We start from the raw sequence: 15,458 nt of genomic DNA, 5'->3' as shown, positions 1-15,458 counted from the left end.
ACCCTGTCCAAGTTACCTACATCTAAGATTTCAAGTTTTTTAGACCCAAAATTGGCGGAGGAATTTGGTAAAATCTGCAAAGGTCAACTCTTTCAATGTTGACCTCTTGGCAACCAAATGTTCGCTCCAAAACTGATTAAAAAACTTGCTGCATGTCTGAATACCCGTTATGTATAAATTTCAAGTGTTTAGACCCAAAATTGGCTGAGTAGTTTGCTAGACACTGCAAAGGTCAAATCTTTTGAACTTTGACCGCTTGGCAGCTCAACTTTTCGACCCAAACAATTAAAAAGCTTGCCCTATCTCTGAATACCCTTTATGTAAAATTTCAAATGTTTAGACCAGAAATTGGCTGAATAATTTGGTAGAGATCGCAGAGGTCAATTTTTTTTTAAAACTTTGACCCCAATTTTGTGCTCTTAACATTTATTTTTTAGGGCACAAATCAAATTAAAAAGTTTGATCCATGTCCAAGTAACCTACACTTAAAATTTCAAGTGTTTAGACCCAAAATTGGCGGGAGTTTGGTAGAGTTTTCAAAGGTTAAATCATTGAACTTTGACCTCCTGACAGCCAAATTTCTGGCTGAAAACCGATTAAAAAGATTTTCCCAAATCTCAATACTACTTATGTCAAATCTCGAGTTTCTAGATTGAAAATTGATGGAGTTATTTGGTAGGGAAATGTACACAGATACACACAAAGACATTTTCACTTTTATAGATATATAGATAGATGAAATCTGCAAGATATAAAATATCATATTAAGCATATTTTATGACCTGGCTATGCCGGGCGTCCCTGCTAGCTTGGATAAATACTTTTGCAGTTTTAACAAAATAGCTACAATCATATCAGAGAGTCTCCATTTACGCTGAATATCTACAGAATGCTAACATGAATCAGTTCTCTGTGGAATTTACACAGGCCCCGCTAGTTTTTTTATTAATTAGTTAGTGAAGTCTTAACGTGTACCTGTCAAAAGCAGCAGGTCAACATGAAATGACATTACCTGACTTTAATCATTTAATAAAGCAAAAAATTTTATTGAAAACTTTTTTTTTGTTTTAAAGAAATGGGTCAACGTTTACATTTTTTTTTTTCTTTCACCTGCGATGGATTTTGAGTTTAGCTAATTATCGGCTTGTCTGAAAGGCAAATTCGACAAGGCATATCAAGTACGTAGCTCCGGCAAGAGAACTGTTGTTCTTCATTTTTTGAGAGGTGCGATGAGGGTAAGGATGCGAGGTGAATGCAGATCCTTCTAAATGAAAGAATGCAGAAGTCGGGCCCATCTTTTTCTCACATTAACGGTAAGGGGGGGAAAACCCCCCAAAAAACTGTAGTTATTATATAATTACCATTTGCATAATCTCACTTGTTTGATTCGTATGTCGTTTTAGATGAAGACACTTGCATGTTCTCATTCACAAAATGATTGATGCAATGTTTGGTAAAAACACTTTTTGTGTGTAAAGGCACTTCCACCCAATGTTTTTAAAAAATTAAAATTTTTTTTTTTTTTTTTTTTTTTTACACAGGACTAATTACTTATCAATGCCCTGAGGCCACTCGAGGATAAAGGTTAATTAGACAATATGATTATAGCGTAGTAAACATAAGTAGTGGGAATTTTGTAAATTGGATTACTTAGAAGTTCTAAAAAATACATGAAAAATTAAATTACATCAAATTTTCACTACTAACGATCACTATGATATTATTCCATTGACTACTGTACACTCATTAATCCTTATCCTTGAGTGGCCTCCGAGCCTTGATAAATGTGGGGACTCCTTTGTAAAAAAAAATAAAAAAATCATTGTATGATTTTATATGAATACTAGCAAGCTACTCGGCGTTGCCTGGTCGTAAGATACGCTGAAATATGATATTTTAATCCATGCAGATTACATATTTATTATAATAGAGATAATTCTCTATCGATTATTATACTGAACCTAATATATAGTAGTGAGATCAAATATGACTTGGGTACCATCAGCTAGAATCAAAACCAAAACATACAACTCTAGTCTCAACGCTCATTTCTTAGCCTCTGCGCCACACACACACACATTATATAGTAATTTATAAAATATATATGGCGATTAAGCTACACTGAATATTCTGCATTTCATCCACTATAGGATTTGTCAGGCTTATAATTTTATGCGTAGATTTTCAGTATTTACTTCAACAGTGCTCAATACATAGGTAGAACTAGGTAGTAAGTTATGAAAATATATATGTCAATTAAGCTACACAGAACATTCCATGTTTCATTCTCATGAGAATTCGTCAGGCTTACCTGACCCTGACGAATTTGTCAGGTTCAGGTAAGCATTTTTTAAATTCTTGTGAGAATTCGTCAGGGTCAGGTAAGCCTGACGAATTCTCATGAGAATGAAACATGGAATGTTCTGTGTAGCTTAATTGCAATATATATTTTCATAACTTACTACCTAGTTCTACCTATGTATTGAGCACTGTTAAAGTAAATACTGAAAATCTACGCATAAAATTATATCGTTGTATATTAATTTGTGATTAAATGAAGTAATCATATATATATATATATATATATATATATATATATTATATATATATATATATATACACACACACACACACTCCCTCTCACATGAGGTGCCTCCAATAAGTTTCCAGACTTTTTTGTACAAGCATTTAAAATTGTCGTAGACTCTTGAAACTTCAGTATGTTATTGCTTATAAGATGACTGACCAATTTTTATGATTTCAGGTTTAAATGAACAGCTACAGCAGGAATTGGAATACACCCTACTAAAACCTGATTGTCACAGCTGGTGAATTTCAAAAATGCAATCTAGATATGAGGACACTTTAGAAGAACGATATGCAATATAATTCTGTTTTGAACTTGGAAAAATTCCACAGAATCATATGGAATGCTTCAGACTGCTTTTGAACCATCTTGCATGAATCGCGCATCAGTTTTTCAGTGGCATAAGAGATTCAAAGAAGGCAGGGAATCTGTGAGGGATGATGAGAGGTGTGGGAGGAGTAAGGAAATCAGAACACCAGAATTGATTGGCCAAATACAGAATTTCATGGATAAGGATTGTTGTGTGTCTATAGAGACAATACGTGCACAGTTCGATGTTAGTGTGGGAACTGTACATAAAATTATTTGTGAGGAACTGAAGATCTAGAAGATTTGCACAAAGTTTATCCCAAGAATGATCAGAGAAGGTCAAAAAGAAAGACGTTGACATGACCAAGATGGACATCAAGACAGTTCCTCACCCTCCCTGTAGTCCAGACCTTGTTCCCTGTGACTTTTGCTTATTCTCTAAGCTCAAGGAAAATTTTAGAAGCTGTTGTTATGAGGCATTTAAAGAGATGAAAGCAGTTGTGATGAGGGTCATTGGCTCGTTCATACAAGAGGACTTTCCATGGGTCCTTCCAGAAGTTGTTGGAACGGTCCAATAAGTGCACTGCAGCCAGAGGAGATTACTTTGAAGGGGACTAGAGTTTCATGTGTGTACATCAATAAAAGTGCCCATATGAAAAAGTCTGGAAACTTATTGAAGGCACCTTCTATATATATATATATATATATATATATATATATATATATATATATATATATATATATATATATATATATATATATATATATAGATGTTGTTTTGTTTTGGTTTTAGCGATATGTTTTGAATGAATTCAATTATTTACGAAAGTGCATTTTTACCTAAATGCGAGTTGGGAATAATGTTCCCTTTTTAACCAATTTGGTACCCTCGCATGAGGAGCGGTATATATATATTATTTTTAAAATGTAATTAAAAAATTTTTTTTTTAGATACAGCCACTCTGATGAGTCGTAGACGACGAAACACGTGTCAGTGGATAATTACATTTTAAAAATAATAATATATATATATATATATATATATATATATATACACATGCACACACACATTCAGTCATGAGCCTAGTGGTAGGGGGGGGGGCTACGCTTCTTACCATGGGGCCCAGATTTTGAATCTAGCTAGATTCAGTCACTCTGATGAGTAAAAGATGCAAAACACGTGTCAGTGGATAATTATATTTTAAAAATGATACATATGCTGCGCTCCATTTGAGGGTACCAAAATTGGTTAAAGGGAAAATTATTCCCAACTCGCATTTAGGCAAAAATGCACTTTCGTATATAGAATTGAATTCATTCAAAAAAAGTCTATCAAAACAAAAACAAAAAACATCTCTCTCTCTATATATATCTACAAAAGTGAACGTGCCTGTGTGTGCGTGTGTGTGTACATTTCCCTACACAATAACTCTGACAATTTTAAGTCTACAGACTCGAAATTTGATATTCAGGGTACTGAGATTTGGGAAAATCTTTGTGATCGGTTTTCGGCCAGAAATTTGGCTATTAAGGGGTCGAAGTTCAACGATTTGACCTTTGAGAACTCTACCAAACTCCTGACAATTTTAAAAAAACACTTGAAATTTTAGATATAGGTTCCTTGGACATGGATCTAACTTGATTTGAGCCCAAAACAATAAATGTAAAGGGGTCATAATAGGGGTAAAAGTTAAAAAAATTGACCGTTTTTTTTTTTTCTTGCTCAAACACCCGGGCAACGCCAGGCTGAAATGCTAGTATATAATTCAAAAGGGGAAGAATTGCTGTTTACTAAGCCAGAATCTGTCAACACTTATCACTGGCTTATTTTTTATCTTTTATATATTTATTTTTTAGCTACTGACATCAAGTGGCTTCATGCCTTGTCTAGAGCGATTTCCATAAATTTAAAAATAAATGAGTAGATAAATAAATAGAGATAGATATGATTATACGGCCTGGCCATATTACGAGGTATTGTTTTTAAGCTTCCAGGTTTCCAGGGTAAAGTTATATACACAAGAAAACAGTATTTTTAGGCCACGTTGATGACGTCAGAAAGTTCGTTTTACAAATTATTTTGTAAGTCAAATAGTTTCCACACCCACTTAAAGGAGTGGAGGTTTATTAAGAATGAAAGTCATATGTAGAGTGGGTCATAAAGTCTATTAATAGGAAACTTTCTCCGTGTGTCACATCACTGTATTGGCATTTTATAAAAATACAGTATGTTAAACCTATTATTTTTTTTTAAATAAATGGTTACCACTTGCTAAGGCCAGATGCCACTGAAGGATAAGGATTAATGAGATGAAATACTTGTCAGTCCTAAGTTCAAATACTTGTGGAGACGGTTCGAGATAGCAATCTGTGACACTTGCGCATTTCACTTTTTGAAGATATTTTTTTTTGTTTTCATTTTTGAAGATTTCCACTCAGAACAGGAGGAGATAATTCAAGTTTAATTTTATAAAAACAAAAACGTTTTCCACACACATTCCTAGAATGCTTGTTCCAAATGATTTAACTTTTAATGAGTATTTTAATTTATGAAAATTTAATTTTGTAAAAAAAAAAAAAAAGAAAAAAAAAAAGAATTTTTTTTTTTTTCTTTTAAAGTCTATCAATTTTCTTACAAGATTCATCAAATTTTTATTTTAATTCAATAAATGTACAGATTTTTATTTTAATTCAATAAGTGTACAAATAATTAATGTGTGTTTTGTTTTTTTATCTAAAAGTTATGCTAATCTTTAAACAGTTCCGGAGAAATTCTTTGAAAAATGTATTCTTAAATAATCAAACTTGACCACGATTACGGATCATCACAGTGTTGTCCGTTGTCTCATAGTCTACCCAAAACTCTTTAACCCTTATCCTCGATCCGAATGGAAGTTTAAGATAAAAAAAAAAAATGTCCTCAAAACCTGAAATGCACAAGTGCAGAATGTGTTGACGACCAAGTTTAAATCTGCAGGGAAGAATACCTGTGGGAATATGTTCCACAAACAAAGAAGCTCTGTTTTGGAAATTTCACCTTATGCTAGGTGTTGAATACCATGCACCATTGAGTGTATCACTAGGGCTATGACAACAGCATATTCTTTTCATTATTTTGACTCTCGAGTATATATCAGTTAATATCTTATGTTTTTATATAGAGTGATGTGGTTCTCGCTGGATTAACTGTGTGTGTGTCGGATATATACTCGAGAGTCAAAACAGTGAAAAGAAGATTCTCTTGTCATAGCCCTAATCAGCACATATTAGTGCATCTACTTTTCTCACCCATGTTCTGTCAATGCTATTGAATTCAAGTGTTGATTAAGAACCATGCGAACACCGGTTTGATTTTAAAGTTTTATTTATAACAGAACAAGGATAGCAAACAAATGTATACATACGAAAGAGCAAGAGAGAGAGAGATTCAGAAGAAATGAACTGGATGGAAGAAATATATTTTTTTTTTACATATTTAAGCAAGCCAACTAATCAAAACTTAAACAAAATATATCCCAAGGAGTTTTATAAGTAAACTAACTAATGTGGCCCGGGTGTTTGGAGGTGTGTGTTGAGCAAAAAAGTGGTAATAGGCAGGCACGAATCCGTACCGTGAAGGAGGAAAAGAACGTGATCCCTCCCCCCTTCCAAAAGTGACATCTTTGCTATTGCGCCCATCACCAAACCGGAAGTGAGGTAGATTCAAATTAAGGCTAGACAATCGAAAAGAGGGGATGACTTTCGAAAATATAGACGAAAAAAGCGACCCCTACCTGTAGAAAAGTGCTCAGTTGAGGGTGAAAAAATTATTGTTTTTAGTCAATTTTTCGATATTTGTCATCTGAAGGATCAAGCTTCAAACCGATACTGATCTGGTGAAAATCCATCGCCACTGTCGAAAGTTTTAGGCAGACATGCAAACATACATTTAAACAGACAGGTGAGATTTATATTATAGACTAGCGGGGGTGCCCGGTGTTGCCCAGGTGTTTGGAGGTGTGTGTGTTTGGGGGGGGGTATAGATCAAAACAACCCTGTTTTTAAAAAAAAAAAAAAAAACGTTTGCCAAGTGTTTGGAGGTGTAACAGAAAAAAAAAGTTTTGGTAAAAAGGTAGGCTCGAACCCGAAGCCTTGACGCGAAGATGGAAAAGAAAGGGGAAAAAACCTGGACACCTAACCAGCTAATGTCAAACATCATGCGACTTAAGTTTGGTGCTGCAAGCCAGTTTCTGCGTATTTGTTTGTTTCCCTCACCAAATGAATAGCAATTGTCTGATATGACGGTTTTTTTCCCCCAGCATTGATCAAACCTTATTTGATTTCGGGACGTCTTGGCACACAGGGCCGAGAACACAAATTCGTTTTCACAGTTTCACCTTTTTATACTGAAAAGTGAAATAAAGATGCGGCGATCGAAAAAAATCTTGAAAATAGCGCATAAAAATTGGGCAAATTAAAGAGAGACACGACCTCCATTCCTAACTCGTAGATATTATGATTTAGACAGTATATAAAAAGTTTTAAGAAGGAGTGACCCGACCAAGTGTGCCCCTCAAAAAAGCCTTTGCCGGACATACAAAAAGTGTACACGCACACACACACACACTTTCGCTTTTATATATATACTAGCAGGGGTACCCGGTGTTGCCCGGGTGTTTGTAGGTGTGTGTTGTGTTAAATAAAAAAGAAACAGTTGGTAGGATCGAACCCGAAGCCCTGAAGCAAAGTTTGAAAATAAAATCGGCCAGCCAGAATGAGTTACTGAAAGATGTTTGAATTTATTTAAGAATCAAATTGACAGGTGTGCGCCCGGAAGTTGTCGAGCGTTACGACGACGACGTCAATGACGAAGGTTGTTTGTTATAAGCGAAGTAAAAAAGAAAACAACGTTAAAACTTAAGTGGGGGGAGGGGGGTAATCAAAACATCGAAAAAAACAAAAAACAAAAACAAACTAACGTAAGGCAAAGGAACGATGAAAACAGAAAACGAACACGTGAAAAATCGCTTAAATAAGCCTGTTTCAATATTAAAATTTAAAAAATCGGTGTGTACCCGGGTGTTTTTGGGTGTGTGGTTGGGGGTGGATAAGCGAAGTAAAAAAAAAAAAAAAAACCCTGAAAAACGAATGTTACGTGAAAAATGGTTTAAATAAGACTGGTTCAATATTTAAATTTAAAAAATCGAAAAAAAAAAAAGAAGACATCTCACATCATGATTCAAACCCAAAACGTTTAGATAATGAACCAACGCGCTAATCAACTGAGCTAACACGACGTACATGAAATTTGTTAAGTTTTTAAACTATTTAAAGTAAATCAGGTCATGACGTCATCTGGCGCATGTGTAGAACCGGTCGTCGTCACGAGAAGACCGTTTTTGTTCCTGATATTAAACTGCATCTGTAAATGTAACTTCCGGTTGGTGCTAATGCAGAGAGTGATCCGCGCTATTTTTTAAATCGTATTTCCACATTTAATTACAGCTTTATGATATGTTTTTTCATTCAATTGTAAGGTTAAAGTACAGAATAGGTACAAAACACCCTCCCCATGTTAAGAATGGCTTTTTAAATATTAATGTTATTATTTCAGCACGGATCACTCTCTGCATGAGTACCTTCCGGTGAGACTTTCAGATTTTTCATATTCAGTAGTTTCATTTTCTCTCTACTTAACTGTTGGCAATTTACTATATTTAACTGGAACACAGTAATAAACTACGCATAGCATACTACAAAACATACTACAGTAATAAACTACGCATAGCATACTACAAAACATACTACAGTAATAAACTACGCATAGCATACTACAAAACATACTACAGTAATAAACTACGCATAGCATACTACAAAACATACTACAGTAATAAACTACGCATAGCATACTACAAAACATACTACAGTAATAAACTACGCATAGCATACTACAAAACATACTACAGAACTTGAAAGCCTACTAAGAGAGAACTTGAAAGCCTACTAAGAGAGAACTTGAAAGCCTACTAGACACTATCCTCGAGTGTCTAAGGTCTCTCTGTACAGGGGTTTGTCAGAATAATCTGGCATGAGGATACTTTTTCCATAGAAGTAAACTTTGACCAAATATTCAAAATCACATAGTATTCGCAGCCCAAATAAGATCTCCTCACTACGGCTACCCCACAGCTTTTTCGAGGAATGGTGCACCTTCTCCAAGTGATATTACCTCAAGTAATAGCACGAAGCTGGATACTCCACCAGACTAGATAAATTCTTGTCCTGGAATCCAGTAAGGCCATGAGACCAACATGAAAGATATACTACAACGTATAAAAATGGTTAATTGGGGAGAGGAAAATTATGTTCTCAATTTCTTTACTAACTCAGTGCTTGAGAGATAAAGAACTTTAATGGAACATTCGAATATTTATGTATCTCATATAGAGTTCAAGTCTTAGCCCCTGGTTGTGGGCCCCTTGATTTCTGAGAACTTTGACCGAAGTAAAATAAAACAGTAATAAACTACGCATAGCATACTACAAAACATACTACAGTAATAAATTACGCATAGCATACTACAAAACATACTACAGTAATAAACTACGCATAGCATACTACAAAACATACTACAGTAATAAACTACACATAGCATACTACAAAACATACTACAGTAATAAACTACGCATAGCATACTACAAAACATACTACAGTAATAAACTACGCATAGCATACTACAAAACATACTACAGTAATAAACTACGCATAGCATACTACAAAAACAAAAGCATTTCTGAAAGAACATAAAACCATTGGTCAAAATGCACCTTATGCTACAACAGAACACCGACCACTCTAATTTGTTTTTTTAGGTGTATTCAAGCTTGCTGACAACGAATCTGATAATCAAACCCGTCGCAAATTTACTGTTTGTATGGAACCCGGGACTATTTTATGCCATTTCACTTAGTGTTTTTGTACATGATGCGTTATCACATCGCAAAGGAATCTTTTTAGCGGACATTTGAAATAACAAAATTGGTACTAGTGCAGAGAGTGATCTGGACGTAAATAATAACGTTATTATTTAAAAAGCCATTCTTAACATGGAGAGGGGAGGGTGTTTTGTACCTATTCTATACTTCAACCTTACAATTGAATAAAAAAAACATATAAAACTTTAATTAAACTTGGAAATACGATTTCAAAAATAGCGCGAATCACTCTCTGCACTAGCACCACAAAATAAAAAAAAAATGTGATTCATTTTTGTTTTTGTTACGTAATTTTTAATGCTTTTTAATTGATCTAAAAAAGTTTACAAAAACATTTTTATATTTTCCGTTATTTTTTAGGGGGGGGGATTCAATATAGAACTTTTGTAGTTTGACAGGTGCTTCTGCAGTTTAATTAACCATTTTTTCGTAAGTAAGGCGCCGACATTTACTGAGTAGAATACCGTTTAACATTTCACAACAGGTGGGAAGGCAGTCGCTCAACCGTCCCCCCTCCCCAATGTAAACAAAATTTCTGTGAAATGTTAAACGGCATTTTAAATTTTAAATGTCGGCACCTCACTTATGGAAAAATGGTTAATTAAACTGAAGATGCACCTATTAGAAACATAAAATGATCCGAAAAGCGCAAATTTCAAGCCAAAATAAAAAACACGGCCACACACGCCAAAATCCTTTCCTTTTCAGAATAATGAACACTCCCTCGAATGCACAACGTACAACACCGGAGCCGATGCGTATTTTGCTATGGGGCTTCACTCGTGTACGTCAGCCAAAAACAGGTAGCCACTAGCTATTAAAAGATTAGGTTTGTAAGAAATTTCTTCCCTACACACCCAATTTCCTCCCTGCAGATAGCAAATGAAATTCCACAGACGAAGCCATACCTTTAAAACTCAAATTTTATTCACAACGTATCAGAAATGAAAGTCCTTTGATCACGGTAAGTCCTTTGCAAAAACAGTGGCTGAATTTGCTATCCATACGCATGGAGCCTTTAGTTCGATTCCTCTGTGGGAATGTTAGTTCAGGTTTCCTTTTAGAAGGATCCATGTTGTACATGGTGAACACGGTGTGAATGTTGGCGCCCAATACGCCATATTGCGGGACCTCGTGGTCTCTGGGAGAAATAGGAATAATTTCCTATAATCAAATATATCATGCCAAACACAGTAGAATATCCTCATTAGGTAGAATAAGTTCAGCAATTATGTTGTCTCTGTATTTAAAGAAATGTCCTTCGTTCACCCACTGTTTGGTGTTCAAGAAGGTAAAATCCTGGTACTCTAATAGACAGAGCGCCACTGTTGTGAGTCTGCTGGTTCTCGTGTTCATTCTCAGACTGAAAAAAATAATACATAAATACAAATTGGCGCCAAGACAAGATTTGGCGCATTCAAATTAAACTAATGACAGACCGGCTTACAAAACATGTAGGCGGCCAAAAACAATATGGCGGTTGTACGTGGAAAATTTCTCACAGGTTTTCAAAATTAAATTACAATTTTATATCAAGACATGAAATAAATTTTCAGATAATCAATTTTATCAAAAATTTTGGGGGAAAATGCGCTTATAATGATCAAGATAGGTGCAAATCCAGAATTCAACCCACATTAAATAAACAAAAATACTTAAAAAGTCGGCGCTTGTTCAGAATAAAGACGAAAATCGAAATATTGAATTTCACTTAAAACCTTATATATTGAAATTAGTAAAATACTAAAAAATTACGAACAATGATAAAGAAAATTAATGGAAATATTTTTCGAACAAAAATTGCAAGTTATACCTACACAATAAACAGGGGAGGTAACTGCAGTCTACCTTGTTAAATTTATTCCACTCCCCCCAAATGATGGCGGGTGAATGAATCGTGAAAATTATGTTTTATATAATAATAGATGTAGGGTGCTAATGCAGAGAGTGATTCGCGCTATTTTTGAAATTGTATTTCCACGTTTAATTAAAGTTTTATGTTTTTTTTTCTAAATTTTTTATTCAATTGTAAGGTTAAATACAGAATTGGTACAAAACACCCTCCCCTCCCCATGTTAAGAATGGCTTTTTAAATAACGTTATTATTCCAGCCAGCACCGATCCAGTCCACTCTCTACATGAGTAAATGTAGTAATAGGTTACAAATTACATGACATTTAAGATAACAATTGGTTTTTAATGGAAGTACAATTTTGTAGCTTTCGATTGTTGTTCCTATTCCGAACAAGCGCCGAAAAATCATTAAATGTTATATTCGAAAAATCATGTAGAAGAGTGCTCCTGCATTTATTGACCAGCGATTACTCGGGTGTGCCCTCTGCCCTGCCCCCTGCAGATGATGACGGTAATAATCCGAAACAGCCGGCGAATCTTATTACAAAAAAACACAAATTGTTACACCACCCCAATGGCGATGACCACTGAAATTCATTAAGTAAAAAAAAAAAAAAAAAAAAAAAAAAGGGGTATTTTTTACGATCTGCCCCAGCGTAGTATAAACACCACCAACCACCCCATGCTAACTACAGCTTTCAGAATACCCCCATGTCCTAATAAGAGTTCTCGAGGTTGAGGGTGTTTATTCCGAAAGCCGTTCTTAACATGATGAGGTTGGGGTGTTTATAATACGCTGGGGCACGTCGTAAAAATTTACCAAAAATGGACCACTGTAATTCATTGAGAAAAAAAAAAAAAAAAAAAAAAATGCCAGAAAACTACTTGCCGACCGTTTCCGATTCTTCCCGTCATCTGCCGGGCAGTCGGGCCGGACATACCCGAGTAACTTCGTGGAAATCGCGGGTTCATAAATCCAAAGGCACCCAAGTAGGGTTTTTTTTTTTCTTAACTAAGAAAGGCAAATTTTACGAAGAAGCGAGGACGGTTCTTATACGATTAAAACCAGATAAACTAGATTTTAAAACTTACGAGAACTTCTGAGAATAAAAACGCGATTAAAAGAATTACATAAGAAATACTTACTTTTGTGTTTGAATGAGTCCAAATCTGGCGAGTAAGAGATCACAGTACATTTCTAATAATTCCATTGCCTCGACTAAATAATCTTCCCGAATTATATGTTCCACACGGATCCGAGCTCGATCTTCTTTGCCATTTGCAATATAATCGGCGATCTCACGGCGAGCTTTTTGGGCCAATTCCGTCTTTTTCTTCTCCAGTAATTTTAGTCTGTTTACCGTCAATCGGAGATTTGTACTGAGTTTTGTATAATTTGGTCCTGTCCTGAACATTTTGAAACCAGTTCAGGAATAATTCCAATTAAAAAAATATAATAAGGCGAATAGGAGTTTTGCTTTATTCCGTTTTGTTTACAGTATCTGCGACGATATCAATTGAGAAGCCGTGTTCAGGCAGCCAAATAGTATCGCATAAACTTCCGGTCTTACTATGCTAAACAAACAAAAAATAATTGTTTTAAAAGGTATATAAACTTGAATTTTTAATCCAAGAAAATATTTTGTAAAAATACAAAAAATTTTACGTTCATTTTATCTTAATAAATGAAACGTGTACAAAGATGATTGTGTTGTCGTTTCTGCAATACTATACCGGAAGTTGCTCCTACCCGGTTTCGTCTGCAGATAATCACAATTAGTTTTGTTTACGTGCTTTCCGTTTAGTTTTCTGTAAATTCTTTTTATTATGTCTCATATTGCGAATTGGAAAATGCCAGATTCATAATAGATGTTATTTTTATTGTGTATACGATATTAATAAATATAAAAAATCTAATATTAACATTTATTTATTTTTGTTGTTGTTCGCTGCCCAGAATTCAACCTAAAAGAAAAACAGAAAAATCTTTATATCACGGAACGAAAATGTCATATTTCAAAAATCACGTTAATTGATCATATATTAGGAAATCATGTTTTTACGACTTTTAGCGGTGTAATATTAACGACAACAAGGTTGATTTTGATCACTATTTTTGGAGATGTAGTTTTTTTTTTGGGGGGGGGGGTAACTGTTATGTTGGGGATTAATCCGATGATAGGATGGTTTTGATAAAGAATGGATAAGAAAGAACGAGAGCTGAAGAATGCACGCTTTATTTACAAAAGACGCCATGACAGTAAGTGTACAAGGGAAGTAACTCTTCCTAACTTCCGATTATTTGTCCAACGGACTTAACTAATACAACATCTCTTTCTTCAATTGATAATGAGTTCATCTAATTATTTTATTTATTTATTTATTTATTTATTATTATTATTATTATTATTGATAGTTCGTAGGAGAATATAGTATTATTGGTGTAATAGTGTGGTGGGCTCTATAGGTCTAGTCTCTGTGGAGCGTTTATACATCTATGGGATTTTCTCAGTGGCTGGCTCGAGGGTAGATATACAGGATCCATTGGCTTGTAATTCACTAGTTGATTGCATTGTATGTGTAGATGATGCCTGGCCCTCAGACCCCTTCCTCTGGCTAAGGTCTGGGGATGACCTGCTCTGATATGTGTGTGGTGTTGGTATACTGCTGATGTGCGGTTCCCTGCATGCGGTTGGTCAGATCTGCATTCAAGTATCAAGTTTCTTTTAACTGGTCTGATAAATTGTCTATTCCTTCGATAGATGTTGCCACTTTGAGACTCAACTATGTATGATCTTGGTGCTGCGGCAGGATGCTGAATGATTCTGGGCTCCCATAGCTTTGTTTTCTCGTGCTGGACATAGATTTTCTGCCCTGCATCTGGAGGTGGATGTTATCTGTTATTCTGCTTGTCATAACAGTTCTTTGATCCCTCCTTGTATTGTTGTAGTGCTGTTCTTGTCTACTCATCATCAAGTTGCTGCTTGGATACTAGTGGTGTCCGTATTTGTTAGCCATTAAGCAATTCTGCTAGAGATGTGATATTTGCAGACATGGGTGTGGCTCTGTATGCCAGCATTGTTAGATAACTGTCTGGTACGGTTCCTCGTGCCTTTTCTTGCATATTCCGACCATCCTCTCAGTAACTATGTTAAATTTCGGGAAACATGGAGAAATGTCTTGTGCAGAAAGTTGCATGATCTGGAAAAAGCTGTAAATTCCTTGCTTGTGAACTGTGGGAAATTGTTTGAATATAAAATTTCTGGTACACCTCGTTCCTCAAATATTGCCTTTATATTTTTGATAACAGCTGCTGCTGAGGTGGAGTGGAGGTGTCGTATGAATGGACTTTGACTGTGCTAGGCCTAGGTGATACTTGTGATAGGTAGTTCGCAATTGGTATTGTTTTTCCTGGAGTATAATTCACAATGAAGTCATATCCTTCTACTTTCAGTAACATCCTTGCAAATTTTGGGATGTGCAGGATAAAATTTTTAGCACTATTGATTCCAATGGCTTATGATCTGTGTGGATCATTATTTTGTGACCCCACACATAATGGTGAATGATGGCTAACATTTCCCTCTCAATGTTTGAGTATTGAGTTTCTGGGCCTGACATTGTCTTGCTTGCGAATGCAACTTGCATCCCCTTTTGTAGCAGAGCTGCACCTTTACCTGCAGTCGATGCATCCACCTGTAACACAATGGGTTCCTTTGGGTCAAAATATCGGA

General features: G+C 35.2%; 1 protein-coding gene across 1 annotated transcript in view; it reads right to left on the bottom strand.

Moving 5' to 3' along the window:
• The window catches only part of LOC145247926 (IST1 homolog), a 60,547-nt gene extending 47,254 nt beyond the window's left edge, over positions 1-13,293 (bottom strand). Inside the window, exon 1 of the mRNA XM_080109565.1 lies at positions 12,871-13,293. Coding sequence (XP_079965691.1) covers positions 12,871-13,139 — 269 coding nt within the window. The 5' untranslated portion in view covers positions 13,140-13,293. The remainder of the gene's footprint in view (positions 1-12,870) is intronic.
• Between the last annotated feature and the right edge of the window lie 2,165 nt (positions 13,294-15,458).

Source organism: Euprymna scolopes, chromosome 26, assembly GCF_053919585.1.
Source record: "Euprymna scolopes isolate OS-2025 chromosome 26, ASM5391958v1, whole genome shotgun sequence".
Lineage (NCBI taxonomy): Eukaryota > Metazoa > Mollusca > Cephalopoda > Sepiida > Sepiolidae > Euprymna > Euprymna scolopes.
This window is presented reverse-complemented; position numbering and strand designations above follow the sequence as displayed.